Source organism: Gavia stellata, chromosome 3 (assembly GCF_030936135.1).
Source record: "Gavia stellata isolate bGavSte3 chromosome 3, bGavSte3.hap2, whole genome shotgun sequence".
Classification (NCBI taxonomy): Eukaryota; Metazoa; Chordata; class Aves; order Gaviiformes; family Gaviidae; genus Gavia; species Gavia stellata.
This window is the reverse complement of record NC_082596.1, coordinates 38,504,450-38,520,468: the sequence shown is the minus strand read 5'-3', so window position 1 is coordinate 38,520,468 and position 16,019 is coordinate 38,504,450. Positions and strand designations below refer to the sequence as shown.

At 37.2% G+C, this 16,019-nt stretch overlaps 1 protein-coding gene across 1 annotated transcript in view; it reads left to right on the top strand.

Annotated features, from left to right (window-relative positions):
• Positions 1 to 448: 448 nt before the first annotated feature.
• The window catches only part of CSPP1 (centrosome and spindle pole associated protein 1), a 67,448-nt gene continuing 51,877 nt past the window's right edge, over positions 449 to 16,019 (top strand). The window contains exons 1-6 of the mRNA XM_059836166.1: positions 449 to 465; positions 5,339 to 5,442; positions 6,815 to 6,911; positions 12,068 to 12,168; positions 12,884 to 12,907; positions 15,332 to 15,412. Coding sequence (XP_059692149.1) covers positions 5,341 to 5,442; positions 6,815 to 6,911; positions 12,068 to 12,168; positions 12,884 to 12,907; positions 15,332 to 15,412 — 405 coding nt within the window. The 5' untranslated portion in view covers positions 449 to 465; positions 5,339 to 5,340. The remainder of the gene's footprint in view (positions 466 to 5,338; positions 5,443 to 6,814; positions 6,912 to 12,067; positions 12,169 to 12,883; positions 12,908 to 15,331; positions 15,413 to 16,019) is intronic.

Sequence of the window (16,019 nt, the reverse complement as noted above, 5' to 3'; positions counted from 1 at the left end):
CGGGGGCGCTCGGTTCTGCGCCTCAGCCGGGCCAGTACAGCGGCTGTAGAGTCTGCGGGTCGCTGTGGGGCTGCTCAGCGCGCTCCGGTTATAGCATGTTGCGGCCTGACAGAAGTGTTCGGGGGCTACAGTGCGTACTCCCGCCTCGACGCTGTCCGAGCCGGTCGGCCGGCCAAGCGGTGTTTCACGGGGAGAGGCCCGCGAAAGCCCCCGACGAGGGCAGACCGCCGCTGCCTCCCTTCCCGCTGCCTTTCGCCGGTTAACGCCGCACCGCTGCTACCCCGGCCCTGCTCTCGCCCGGCGACTCTCGCCCACTGCCGGCTACGGGCCGGAGGCGGCATAAAACGGGCGTGTCGCACCCCCCCTCCGGAGCAGCAGGGGGCGCTACTCGGCGCCGCCCGCCGGTTTCCGGGGAGGCGGTAACGCGCGCGGGACGCGGAGAGAGAGCTGCGGCCGCCGGCGCCGGTGAGCGGTGCGGTCAGGACGGCGTCGGGGAACCCTCCCCCCGCAGCCCGGTCTGCCGGCCCCGCCGTGCGGAGGCCGAGCGGCCGCCTTCTTCACAGCCCGGAGCGGGCGGCGGCCGGGACGGGGGCGGCTCGCCGGGGAGCGGGACGGGCCCGGGAGGCGGTGCAGGGAGAGGGACGGGACGGGGCGGGGGCTCGCTGGCCGGGGCCCGGGCCGCGGTGCCGGGGCTGGGCGTCCCCGCGCGGGACGGCGGGGCTCCGCGAGGCCTTCCGGCGGGAGCCGTTTGTTGTGCGGCTGTTGCCTGACAACGGCGCCGCGCTCCTTAAAGGGGCCGAGTGCCGCCTCCCCGCCCGGCCCACCCCGGCCCACCCCGGCCCACCCCGGCCCACAGGCTGCCGCCGCGGCCGTCTCGGGCGGGCGGTGGCGCCTCACACCTGGCCCGAGGGGGGTCGGTGCTTCCGGGGTTGCCTGAGAAACGCTGCCGAGGAGGGAGCTGCAGGCCGGGGCGCGGGGAGAGGCGCTGCCTCGGGCTGTCACGCTTGGAGAAATAAATCTCATCTCCCGGCTCTGAAGGTTTTCCGAAATTAGTATCTTTTTGGATGAGAGTACGTGCTCTGAAAAAAGTAGATAGGCCCCTATGGCGAGGGGAAGTAACTCGTGAAACTTGTTGGCTGGTTGCTTTGAGGGTTAATTGCCTTCACGGTTATGAAAGAGTCGTGTTGTTTGACTAAAACAGTTTATTAATTGTGAGCGTCCAGACCCGGGAATTTTTTGTGCTTTTTCAGATAAGAATTTGAAAGAAGCGAAGGTGAAAGCTACAGGAAGCATGTCTCTGGCAGCAGCAGCTTATCCTAAATGCCAATCACAGGGGTAGAGAAGCAGCTAGTACTGGCTGTTACAAGACCTTAGGAAGTTTGGGTGAAACTTTGAAAAATATTTCTTAATGACAAAATTATGTGACCGTATAATCTGTAAGTACAATTACTAAACATGACATATAGTTGCTTTTTAAGAGCACTTCCCTCCTTGCCACCTTGCTGCAGTTCATATGAATGGGAATTGCCATTTTGCCAGTTTTCCTGATGTTATTTTAATATTATGGTAGCACAGAAGAGATTAAATTTGCCTACTTTCACATGCTGATTTTAAATTTTGTGCCCCGTTTTCCTGAACAAATAGGAGGGGAAGGGAAAGAATGAAAAGGAACGCAGTAAACATTGCCTTAGATGATAAAGTAGCCACACAATACACAGATATAGTACATACGATACAATACATGTGCACGTAGATGTTTTGAATATCTTGAATACAGAGGCATGCATTATTAACTCTGTTTCAGCATAGATCCAATAAAAATCTCATGTTCAAACTTATTTTCTTGACTATCGATATGCTTTATATTGCCTGGTATATTTACTTAAGTTGAAGTCTGCCTAGCTGACTCTGTAATTATTCAGAGTTGCTTTTGTGGAAACTTCCAGTTTAAAAGGAAAAAAAGGTTATGAAAAACTAAAATATTCTTGAAAGTAAAAATATAGAAAATACGTTTTTTTTAATGGGACATTTTCAAGCAGTTGAGTATATAGCAAAAGTATGTTTAATGGAATTTCACTTTGAATAATACAATGTTTTGGGAATGCAAATACATCTAAGATGCAAGAGCTAAAGGAAGAGCTGATAGATCTATGCTAGCAAACATTTTTTTTAAAATAGTGTTTACAAAATATTCTGTTTTCAAAAATACCATTAAAAATATGTTGTTTGCACCTCGTGATTTTGGGGGCATATGTTTATCCCTAGGTTTTCAAATGTTTACAGCATGTTCTGACTTTTCCTTTTCCTCTATGGAGCAATGTCTCCAAGCTTAGTTTTGAATCTGCTACTTTTACTAGTAATTGCAAGGGTCTATAAATGCACAAAATGCATTCAGGCGCACTGCTAAACTGAAAATAGATTATTTTGCTTTGAATTGAAGTGGTTTTATAGTGGCAGGCTTTACCTTGATATGTTTGTGCAGATATATTATGAAGCTAGTTTGAAGTTAAGGGTTCGCTGTGAGTTTAGTGCTGTGAGTTTAGTGCTGTCACCTCCAAGATAGTTCACTGCGTAACGGGACGGTGGTAGCACTCTTTTCAGACAGAAATGTATTGTTTCTTCATTTTTATTGAGATTAGTTATGGTCTTTTCACTTGATACAGTAGATGATAAAATTTATTAATATTTAGTAAGATATTTGCTTACATACTGGTATTTTTCTGAACTTAGAAGTGTATGCATCACATTCAAATCGTCAGTCTTTTGCTTAGAATATGTAAGAATTTTTCATTTGTTTTTTCCTTCTCTTTCAGTATAATATACTCTTTTTGCTTATCTCATAAAGTTTGCACTCGTGCATATTTTAAGAAGATAAATTCAAGCAGAAGGATGTAAGACATAAAATGTCTAGCTATTTTCCAAGAGGCATTTGGCTGCTTTTCCTGGCTATTTAGCTGTATTAAAGGTATCAATCAACAGTGCTGTAGCATTAGTTGTCTTACTGTTCTCCAAGGCCTGGAGTTGTGAGCTTTCTTCACACCAATTGAATTGCCTGTGTAGCTCAGCTGTAACTGTTTTGTCTTTGTTTTTTCATTTATTATATTGCTCTTTTGAGCAATGTGATAGGAATGCAGAATGCTAGAATATTGTGTTCCTCGTGCTAGATAGAAAGTATACTGCAAATATTCCTTTCCTTATACCGTTTCTCAGAATAGGTTTGGTACCATTCCAATACAGTGATTTGGAAACAGTTCTAGAGTTTATAAATGTTACTGTAAATAGAGGTAAGAAATACGGATGTTACAATCAATGAGCTTTTGGAAAGGCTTCTCACAGTGCCTCCTCCTACGTGCAGTAATTTTCCTCTTGGTGGTTATGCAGCACTGGATAGATGATGAGACCAATTTTTAAATTCTTTAGTCTGACAAGTTGTTTCACCCATTCAGAACGTTTTTTTCATTATTCTTATGTAACCTAATAGGCTAAATAAAATTAATCAGTGCCTGGAAACTTACCCTCTTTTAGATTTCTTTTATCCTTTATCAGTGTGCAAAACTAATGGGATTAAAGATTTAGGACAAATCAGATGGGGGAATTTATTTTTGGACTTGATTGTCCTGTATTACCACTAGGAGTTGTAAATAGGTTGTCCTAGTTCTGCCTTCTTTGTAACAATATTATAATGTTATATTATGAATCAAAAATTGGCATTAATGTACAAGAAAAAGTTTAAAGGAATACATCAAGCAGATATATTCCTTAGATTAAGTTAGCATGCAATTACTTGAATTTATCTGATGGAATTTTAACATTTTTTTCTCTTCATCTTACTTCTAGTAAACATTTATCTCAGTCTCTTTGGACATGTTATTTTATGTTTACCTATGTAGTACCTTATTCCACTGGTCTTTGAGGTTTTTTTGTGTGTGTATTTTTATTTTTTTTTTAAATTCTTTGATCCTCTTCCTGAAAGTGTTTTCTAATGTACTTTTATCATTGGCCTATTGTTTACTTCATACAGTCGGTAGACTTTAGAAAGATACCGAATTAGCCTCACTAAAATTGCTGTACAGTCTGAATTTAGATACTGGATGTGATGGGATTGCTTAGCAACCTGCATAACCAATCCTATTGCTTAAGTTGTGTGGGTAGTATTAGAGGGATTTGAGGGTCGTAATTTTCTTCTCAGTTTCATGCTTCCTTTAAGTGTGGAATATAACATATGGATTTTTTATCTGTAGGCTTGGTTTTGCAAAACTTTTGCAAAACTTGTCCTCCAGTGGAGTTGGTGAAAATGCTGAGTGGATATTAGCAGGCTTATATGCAGTCATTCTTTTTGTTTTTTTTCTGTCTTCTTTCCATGGTTACTTAGTATGCAGTTTTGCAGTATTTTTAGTTCTCATAAGACTACCCTAACAAAGAATATTCAAAGACTACCCTAACAAAGAAAGTCTGAGTGTGAGCCTTAACTTTTGTATAGTTCTATTGTCATGAATTTGATTCACTTTAATTTTATTATGAGGTTATCTAAGAGTGGCAATATACAATAAATTGCACAAATAGGATGCTAAAATTTCTGCTCTGAAGGGCTTTCAGTTAAATACGCAAGATGCACAACTATCGGAAGAGAGGTAATCAGCTGTTCCTCAGTACATGTTTTCTTAGAGATGAGTGGCTTGTCTCATTGCAAGTCAATGCTGCCTGATATCCACGATCTTACAATTATTGCAGAATTGTAGCTGTTCTTATAGCCTTTGCTATTCCATTGGTACAGGAGGTAACAATACACTGTTGGCTCCAGCTCTAGAAACACTATGCGTGTGTTTTGGGTTTTTTAGCTTTGTGGTTTGTGATTTTTTTTTTTTGTATGATTTGGTGCTTATTTTAGCGTATATGTGTATTTTGCACTTTTTGTACTTTTTTGTCTAACGATTCCTTTATCCTGTTTATTCTTTTTTATGTTGTCTAGTTTTGATTTTTATAATTCACTGACAATAAGCTTGTGCTAAGTGTGTAGTGAAGGGCCATTGATAAACTCGCAGTTAAAGAAAACAACCCCAAAGCTCTTTAAGTTACAAAAAAAGATAAGAGAAATATCTTTAGTCTTATAATCTGGAATCTTTGAATTTTCTGTCTGGTGAAACATCAAGTAACCTCCTCCGTGGATGGGTTTCCTGACTCAGGTGTTTAGTTAACCCAGCAATCATCTTAAGGCTTGTAGTTCTGAGGGAGAAACCTGAATATTACTTAACTACTGTCTTAAGCAACTGTAATTGAGCTTTAAATTTTTGATGTTCTGATGTAGAGGCAATGTTCTATGTCTTTTCTATAACCTTAGAAATGATGGCGGATGATTTAGACAAATTTATTGAAGATCAGAAGGCCAAGTTGGCGCAAGATAAGGCAGAGCTTGAAAATGATCCACCTTACATGGAAATGAGGGTAAGAGCATTAAATAGTTTTCCTGAATTTAAACACTTCTGTAGCTAGGGTCTTGATTTAAGCTTGCTTTTACTGTGCTCTTAAAACTGTTCTTCTTGTTAAAATATGTATTAAAGATCTATCTATTCAAAGTAATATCTAACTTAAATACTTTGTATCTGTATTTACATAATTTTTATAAACCTGTTTGCCACCAGGCATACACAGTAACATTTGTATTTTACAAGTAGGAAAACTCTTGTAAATGGTTACCATTGTTCCTTCCCCTCTCCCTAGGGAAGCTGATGAGCAGGGATTTGCTCTCTGCCCACTCCAGAGCATGGGTGTTGGGATGGAAGGTGTAACTATCCTCAGGATTTCTGTTGCGGAAACTAGGAAATATAAAAGGCAAATTATTTAACCCAATCAATTAAACAAAATCTGTTCTTATCACAATTTTCCCATTAGAAATTTTAGTACCTAATTTTAAAGCTATAAAGATTTTATAATTTGCAGATCACCATTAAATTGTTTAATAGTGCTAGTACCTGGCAAAAAGCTATATCTAAATAATTCAAGCTAGCTAAGTGTTATGGTAACTAAAGTCCTCAGTAAAAAAAGGAGTTTCGATTTGTCTGTTGTTTGACTTACAAAGCCCCGAACAGCTTGAGCTTTTAACAGCAATTATAATACTGAGTTTTCACTCCCTTTTTTGTTTCATCAGAAGGTTATGGGAGTTCATCTTTCCCCTTCTGTGGGTAATATAAGTATTTTTACCTAGTTATAATAATTTTCTCCAGAAAGTTTTATTAATTCACTCCAGGAAGTTAATTCTTAATGAGCTGTGAGGAGTTGGGCTTCCTTTATTTTTGCCTCCTCTGCTCAGAGCAAGTTTAAAGAGAAGAATAATGTTTCCAGCCTACAGTTTTTGATAAAGTCCTAAGCTGTATGATGAAAGTGTAGTTACAGGGAACAGGTGTGTTAAACTTTCCCTGTCATACCCTGTAATTCTTTCATAGTTTCAAGCAGGGTGCAGTACGTCAAATCAGCCTCCATAAAAAAAAAAAACAAAACACCAAAACAGAGAGGATATGTGTAAACTATGAAACAATTGTGGATTATGACATGTGGTTTATGACACAAATCGCAATATATATTGTCAACATATTTCATGACATGAAATCTATTGAATATATTGAAATAATAATTCCTGTGTTATAGAGGAGAACTACTTTTTTGGTAGTATTAGTGAAATGTATAACTTGCTTGATGTGTTAATCCAGCAGCACTTTCAATCTTTATTCTCCAGTGCTAATAATTATGTTAATAATGTTATTATATGTGATACTTCTTTTACGTTCTGATGCAGCAAAGCATTTTGTTTTGCTTTCAGAATAAGGAATCAGAGAAGCTTTCTGAGACTAGCAAAATGTTAATCTCCATGGCTAAAGAAAATATACCTCCAAATAGTCAACAGAACTATCCTTCAGGTATAGTATATTTTTCTTATGACTTCTAGATTTAAGTAGCATTTAATTACCTTTGAGAATTTTTGGAAGGGAATTGTTGCTTTGGATTTTTAATTATATGATGATCATTATAATTCAAGTGCATGCCAGTTCTTCAGTCTTCCAAACATCTTGTAATTGTGTGGAATTTTTTTTGTAGTTATGCCTTTTTTGAATAAGGAAAGTATGCTGCCAAGCACTTTCTCTTTCTTCTTGTAGAGGTAGCTCCATTAAAAAGAACAAATCAAAACAAACAAACAAAACAAAAAGCTGCTTGCCAGTACTTGATAGATGATCTGTCCTTTCCTGTTGTATTTGGGTGGAGCAAAAGCTTTGGAAGTCCATCTTTCATCTGGACTTTACTGCAAAAACATACGTTTTCTGTAGTTTGTGCCAGGGAAGTAAGGATGCAGAATCACAGAATCACAAAATCATTAAGGTTGGAAAAGACCTGTAAGATCATCAAGTCCAACCATTAACCCAATACCACCATGTCCTGAAGTGCCACGTCTACATGTTTTTTGAACACCTCCAGGGATGGGGACTCCACCACCTCCCTGGGCAGCCTGTTCCCATGCTTTGCCACTCTCTCAGTAAAGAAATTTTTCCTAATATCCAGTCTAAACCTCCCCTGGTGCAACTTCAGGTCATTTCCTCTTGTCCTGTCGCTAGTCACATGAGAGATGAGACCAACACTCACCTCTCTGCAACCCCCTTTCAGGTAGTTGTAGAGAGCAATAAGGTCTCCCCTCAGCCTCCTCTTCTCCAGACTGAACAGCCCCAGTTCCCTCAGCTGCTCCTCAGAAGACTTGTTCTCTAGACCCCTCACCAGCTTCGTCACCCTTCTCTGGACACTCTCCAGGACCTCAATGTCTTTCTTGTAGTGAGGGGCCCAAAACTGAACACAGTATTTGAGGTGTGGCCTCACCAGCGCCAAGTACAGAGGCACGATCACTTCCCTACTCCTGCTGGCCACACTATTTCTGATACAGGCCAGGATGCTGTTGGCCTTCTTGGCCACCTGGGCACACTGCTGGCTCATATTCAGCCGGCTGTCGACCAACACCCCCAGGTCCTTTTCTGCCAGGCAGCTTTCCAGCCACTCTTCCCCAAGCCTGTAGCGTTGCATGGGGTTGTTGTGACTCAAGTGCAGGACCCGGCGCTTGGCTTTGTTGAACCTCATACAATTGGCCTCGGCTCATCGATCCAGCCTGTCCAGATCCCTCTGCAGAGCTTTCCTACCCTTGAGCAGATCACCATTTTCTTTAAAAATATATGTTGTCCTATTTTCTTCTTTTCTCTGTGTTCTTTGTGATTTGTTTGAAAATGTGTGATAGTGTTCCTTTCTCCATTTTACAGTTTTTGTAACGTACCACCTTTCCTTACTTGTCCTACCATCTCCTTTCTGTAGGCACTACTGTTTTTCCTTAGTTACACTTGTGTAGCTCAGGTTTTTCATGACAGCTTTAGAGCTTTTCTGTGTCCTACTTATTGTCGATAGGTAACTCTTTCCTTTCAAGTGTAGATACTTTGGTTTTCTATACCTCATTAATTTTCATACTGTGCTTACTGTAATTCCAATGGGAGTAAAAGCTGTCCTTTTATTTTAAAGAAGATAAATGGATATTTGATGTTGTTTACATAATAGCAATCTAATCTATCTTTTAAATAAGTACTCCTGCTATGCTTAATGTTATGTCCCCTCTATAATTTTAACAGAATTTGTGTCCAGAAAAGTGCATGTCTTAAATTAAAAACTGGAGCCTGAGCTTGTGAATCTAGGGGCTGAACTGATCTTAGCTGCATAAATAAAAACTTGTTTTTTATAAGGATTTTGTATAAGTAGAACTTCCAGCCATCAGCAAGGCAAGCTCCTCTAAAACTTTTATAGGAAAACTTCACTAAAAATTACCTGAAATGATAATTGAATATTCCTTGCTGCCAGAAATCATAATGGATAAACTTGGTTAGAGGACAGCACTTGAATAAGTATCTACCTTACATTTTTGGCAGTTTTATTATGATCAGCAGGTTAGTCTTGGTACCGATAATTCTTTGCTTAACTGTGGAAACATGGTACAGAAAATAGAACACAGTAGGTAGTATCCGAATGGCTGTGACGGACCACTACATAATAGTTAAGCTATTTTAATATTAAAATAATTTTATCTCTTGTTGGAGAGCTATAATAGCACATGTCATGTTGTATTTATTATTATAAATTGGACTTAACTGTTGACACCCGAATATAGTAACACACATAATGAAGTATTACAGATGAAGGGCATTCAGGTGGTCTTAAATGAAAAGCAAGAAGTAGGTATTGCTATGTCGTGGTTTAACCCCAGCCAGCAACTAAGCACTACACAGCCGCTCGTTCACTACGCCCCAGCAGGATGGGGGGAGGGAATTGGAAGGGTAAAAGTGAGAAAACTTAAGGGTTGAGATAAAGACAGCTTAATAATTGAAATAATAATAATAATAATAAAATGTAGTGAATAGGAAAATAACAAAGAGAGAGAAATAAAACCCAAGAAAGACAAGTGATACAAGTGAAAACAGTTGGTCACCGCCAACCAACTGATGCCTAGCCAGTCCTCAAGCAGTGCCTCCCCCCACCAACTTCCCACCTAGTTTTATTCCTGAGCATGATGTCATATGGTATGGAATATCCCTTTGGACAATTCGGGTCAGCTGTCCTGGCTGTGTCCCTTCCCAACTTCTTGTGCACCCCCAGCCTACTCACTGGTGGGGTGGTGTGTGAAGCAGAAAAGGCCTTGACTCTGTGTAAGCACTGCTCAGCAGTAACTAAAACATCCCTGTATTATCAACGCTCTTTTCAGCACAAATCCAAAACATAGCCCCATACCAGTTACTGTGAAGAAAATTAACTCTATCCCAGCCCAAACCAGCACATTCTTTAATAATAATTTGGGTGGTGAACACTTTTGGCTATCAGCGGATAGTTGTTGATATTACTGGCTGGTTCTGCTTTAAAGTAATGTAATTTCCTTTGGATTAAATTAGACAGCGACTTGTTCCTTGGAAGCTGCTAAGTATGTTCTATAGTTCTAGCAGTTGTGTTGAGAATCAGGCTGAATGAAGTTATTTCTCAACATACTAAACGCATGCAAACTTTTATGTAAAAATGCATTTAAAATCTTAACTTTTGTCTGAAAAAATAATTAAAATATTTTCAATGTGATTGTGTGTGATTAACAGAATGTGAAATGGCAAATGAATATAGCAAATGCAGCTGTACAGCAGAAAACCAATGAAAAAGAAAGTATATCTCTTTTTCCAACAGAAGAATTCAGACAAATTGTGCACGAAATTAGGATGAATGTATGTTAACTGGAGTATTTTTGCCCTGATAGGCTCTCCTAAAGGAAGTTTCTGAAGTATGTAGTTTTCAAATATCTCCTAAATCACTACCTGTAATTGTTATCTCAGTGCTTTTCTGGTGGCCAAAAAAAGGTCTGTAATAAAATTAACTTTAATTCCTCTTTTGTTTGAATACTTCACAAATTTGAATCAAAGCACTTGATTCTCACTGATTTTTTTTTTTCTGTACTGAATTTTATTGGCTTCCGTGAAGTTACTGAATGAATCTTCACTCTGTGTTAGTTGCTTTTGATTTTTTTTCTTGGTTTCCTATAGTTAATGCAACAATAATTTCATGTGAAAATAAAAGGCAAGAGAAAGTAGCTGAAACAAACCATTTCCTGTTCTGTATTGTATTCTTCTTTACGCTTACCCCTTTTTTGAGGGTTGAAATGGTACCTTATTTTTTAGCAGAACTCACACCTACCTTATTTGCAAAATTAGGAGAAAAGTAACTTGCAAATTGGAGAAGAAGCTCCCATACAGATTTTGGTTAGTAGTTGAACTGTGCAAGCTGTTTCAAAATAGCATATGACATACTTAATCAGTTATTAGGTCCATTGGTTCTATAGAACAGCAGGCTGACTCCTGTTTTGGCTCATGAGGATACATTCTGCGTAGCTGAAACTATCTCAAGCGAAGCCAGCTAAGTGTATTTTTACTAAGTATATTTCAACCTTTTTTCTGTTTATGTAGCAGAGTGATTCCTAATTTAGCAATTTTCAGCATTTATATAATGTAATTTTTACTGTACAGACACTGATTAATGCCCTAAACATTTAAAATATTGGAGTCAAACAAAGTACCATGCAATAAATTGGGCCTGATGTAAATCTTGAATATCCCTCTCTTCCATCTTACTCCTTCCTACTCATTTTACATATGCCACAAGATGTAGAAATGCTATCAGAGAAACAATAGGAAATAAAAAAAAAAAGCTAACAGTTGCAATCTATGTCTCTTGTTGTGTGGTTTTGTGGAATTCACTAGCTCTCTGTGGAGAGTGGTGAAAGTGGCTGCAGACGTGGACTTCTGGGGCAGAGGATATTTCTTATGAAGTACTTTAAAATGTATTTTAGGAACAACAAACAGCTTGCATAGCATTGTATTTTAAGAGTGCAGCTGTTATGAGACCTGACAGTAATCTTGAAAAAGTACTAAATATGTGGTTTTGGGTCTACTACAATTAAAAACACTCAGGTGGAAAGAAAAAAATACTATTTTTATAATATGGTCAGATTCCTTCTAGTTATGTGGAAGCCAGCGTATTTTTCATGTGCTTCATGCTGAACAAATAGCTTGTTGCTTTCTAATTGTGAAGTATGTTTTCTATTGTGTGATAAACACAGCTTAAAATATCAGAGTAATTTAGAAAGTAACATGTCAAAGGAGATTTTCTTTGAAACATATATTGACAAAAGAAACACGTGCAATATTTAAGTTATTTTATACTATTTGTCAAACTATCCAATAAATTCAGTTTATGTTGCTTTTTTCTTTTCAATGGGGAGAAAAAGTGCAAGGACTAGAGGAAAACTAACATCCAAAAACCAATCCATTTTTCTATGCTTTCCACCCAACTACTCATACAGAGAAGGTAGTTTTTATTTCAGCTGTTTTGTAATTACTGGTTGCATAGTTTATTTTTTTTATTGCTGATGTCTAATAAAAATCCAGATGTAGCTTTTGCAGGATGTGCTTTGTCATGATACAAAATAGTAGAATAATAATATTTAATGACATTAAACTTGCAGGTGACTATGGCTTGAGTTTACCTCTTGGAGAAGAATATGAACGAAAAAAACATAAACTCAAAGAGGAACTTCGACAAGATTATAGGCGATATCTTTCTCAGGTAAAGCTTCTTGTCTGGTTGCCTGAGTTTAGTGTGTCTTTTAAAATGACTCTCTCATTTTAATTGAATGAAAATTAATAAAATCTGTGGAAAATCTTTATAAGAAGGCATTCATTATGAGCAATGGCTGATTTTGAAGACTCGAGTAAAAGTAATTTCAAAATGTCACTGCTAGGAAGGGTTATATATTTTAGGCTTCTACAGATCTTGTTGCCATGAGACTACGTATTACTTAGTATATTTTATTCTGAATACTTTTATTTATTTGTCTCTACTTCTTTCTTAGTTTCTTCTTAAGAATTTAAAATATCATCTGTTACTTCCTTAAGTAGTTATGTATTCTATGGTCTGTAATTGAGGTAAGAATATTCCTATAATTAGTGTGACTCTTTGACAGTTTCTTTTCAATTTTAGCAATAAAAAAATTTTGATGATCTGCTTAGCATCATTTATTAAATGTCACAGTAAATTTAAAATTGAAATGGTATGCATGAAATGTCATAATCTTGGGAATATTCTGTATCCCTTCTTAATCAAACAGAAAAACCCCCCTCAAGATCCAAATAATTTCTGTTGTCTGAAAATGCTAATTATTAGTGTCTTTAGTTCTTAAAATGAAAGAATGGATTGGCTTTAAGAAAAGAAGTCTTTTTTGTTAAGTCGAATATTTTTGAATGAGACTCTTTTTGAATAGTATCTTTTCCCTGACTTTTAGGGTATTTCACAGGCAAAAAGAAAGGTAGGGTGCTTGCAATATCAGTTTTTTTTTTCCCTTCAAATTAGTCGCTTTTTGCTTTGTTTGAAAGCTTTGTGCTCTTAGAATTAGAAAAAAATCATTACTTTTTTTGTGCTTTGTGTGTTTGTGCATGCTGTAGTGATTAGTTGTGATTAACAGCATTGTTTACCTTGTGCAAAATGATTGCTTGTATTTATTATTTTCCATTAATAAGATTTTAAAACACTTGTTGATTTCTTTTTTCCTTTGCAATTGCTATTGTTGCTGTCTAATGCTGACTCTACAAAAGTTTTTCTTTTAGTAGACATTTGCTTCAAGGTTTATCAGTTACATAGATGTTATGAGTTCAGGTTATTTATTTTTCTTGTTATACATACTTTATAAAGCTGAAATAAAATCGGAACCAGAGTCAGGGCTTTTTTCTTCCGCGTCACTGTGAAATCTCATCAGTGGTGCTTAGGAAAGCAGTAGAGCTATTAGAGTTATTCAGCACCTAGTGGCCAGAATGCAAGAATTACAGGTATTGTGAGGAAAAAATAATACCAGAGGCACATTTTTGCAAGCTTTGTTCAATTACAGTAATTATTAATTATTTATATCATTATACTGTCATGTATGTATAGTTTTCAAATTCAATGCTGTCCATCCAGGTTGTTCAGATTAAGCAACTTCATTAAAGGACCGGGAGGTAACATGATAGAAACACAACTTACTAGTTTTTCTGGGGCTTTGAATAACATGCATGTAATACAAATTAACTATAAAGCACGCAGTAGAATTCCTGAATAACAATAGCAACAGCAGAATTAACTGGCTTCTTAACCTCTAACCAAAATGATGCTTATATAATTGTTGCTTCTTGTTTAATCTTAAACTTCAGATTATTTTCAAAGTTAGAATATTGTGTTAAAACTTAATTCTCATCAAAGTACCCAAATAATATAATTTTTACATTAACTTCTAGTGTTTTATTCTCAATTGAACTTCAGTTTTACAAATGTAGGTTTACAATTTTTTTTTAATGTAGTATGCGTTATCTATATTAAGCTTGTAAGGCCTGAGGAAGAGGTAGGATAACAATCTCTAATTTCTTTTGCCCATGTAAAGAGATAGTGCAACTTGTAGCAGCTCTCATAGTGATAATATTTTGATTAATAACTTGATTAGTCTCACTTATGTAGAAAATGCAGTTTCCATAACAGCTGCTGATTTTTGGCAAATACCTTTTTAAGATCAGAGGTAATCTCTACAGATGTTCAAAGTGTGAAAAGAATTAATTAATAATGAGGATTACAATTTATTTACTTTTTCTAGTAAAAATAACTTGGTTCTCCTTATTAATGTAGTTGTCTCAGTGCTTGAATATTTGCATGGTTATTAAATGCCTTAAATCTTTTAATGTGCAGTTGTAAGATATAATTCATAATGATGTGGTTTTGTACTGGAACAGGTAGAGCTCTTACCTGTTGACATGCCTCTAAGTTTTTAAGCTCCATTACAACATAGATAATGGAAGGTAACAATGCTAGTGAAATACCATATCTAACCCATCCCCATCATGAACCCATGCCACACAAATAGATGATCTTTTTATTAAAGATAATCAGATTTATAGACTATAGGTGATTGACTGAGAACGGCCTGGGGATGCTTTTAGTAAATGAGTGATGCATGAAGAAGCCCCTAGACCTGGAAGCTAAGGACCTGTTCCAGCATTGGTGTTTGACTTGAAAGACTGATACTTTGACTTGCTGTGCAGCCCAGTTCCCAAGCTGTGGCCCAGGATTCTATATGGAGCAACAACATAGTGTTTTCAGTGGAAAGTTCTGCTCTGAAAGTGACTGATGGTCCCTAAGGAATTACAAGATTTGGTGATGGGTCATTAATGTGAAAAGTTTGGGGACTGCTATTATAGAAAACAGGTAGTGTTTAGATGCAGAGTGGCAACTGTGCATGGATTCCATCTTTTAAAATAAGAGGTAGACATACATTTTCTGCAATTAGAAAAAGCAATTTTTCATCTTAAGTAAGGAAATTTCATGTTATGCTTGTACAGATGCTTGTGCTTATGCTACTTGCTTATAGCAGAATTGAGTAATGGTGGGGTTTTTTTGAATCAAAATATTTTTTTAATATACAGAGACTAATTTACGTAATTCGTGAAATAGTGTAACAGGGAAGAAGTGACAAACACTTTTAAACTCAGGTTAAAATTTGACAAAGCCCTTTACTTTCCTCATTCCTTGATATTTTTTTTATTTCATTTGTGTGTTCCAAGAACAGCCTACATTTTCAGAATGTGAACGTTGTCTTCAGTCTTCATTTCATTAAATTGATCAGATTTATTTCAGAAAATATAATTCCTAGTAACTATCAAGTAAGAGTTGATATTTTAAAATATATTGAATTATTTTTTTTTCAATGTAGAAAAATTATCTGACTACTGGTGAAGTAGATCCATATACTCAGGGATTATCTCTTCCTATTGATGAGCGAAGATCAGCCAAGGTAAATACCTGGAGGAAATTAAGTAAGTGGTGTATAACTTGAAAATGAACCTGGATGTTTAAACTGTTGTGGAAAAATTATTTCCACTTAAGTTTTTGTATTTGGTTGTTTTTTTTTTTTTTTACGCTGTTTACAGATGAACATTTTTGGACGTGGTTGTTAGAATAATTTTCAGAAAAGTAAAGTCTTTAAATTTTGTTGTTTTTTTAATTTTTAATCCTAGGTTAACTGTACTCTTAATTTTTAGATAATTAGATGTGTAATTCTATACTGATACTAGTTTAAGGTTTGCTAGTTCTAATTCACACCTGCAGGGCATTTGGTGTGTTTAAAAGCTCTAGTGGTTATGCTTGGGTTTTGTTCAGCAATAAATACTGATTTAATAAAGAACATTGTTTTTCTTTATATATATACTTTTCTCATTTATTACTCTTCTTACTGCAGCCTGGGGATAATTTTAAAAATATTTGCTTGTAGTTTTTTTCTACATTAATATTCTTCAGTTCTGATCAGAACTAAAGGAAGTGTGCTTTCTACTGTACACAACTTGTTTTGATGTCATTGTGTACACTTAACCTACCTGCTTATGCTCATGTGACTTTTTTTG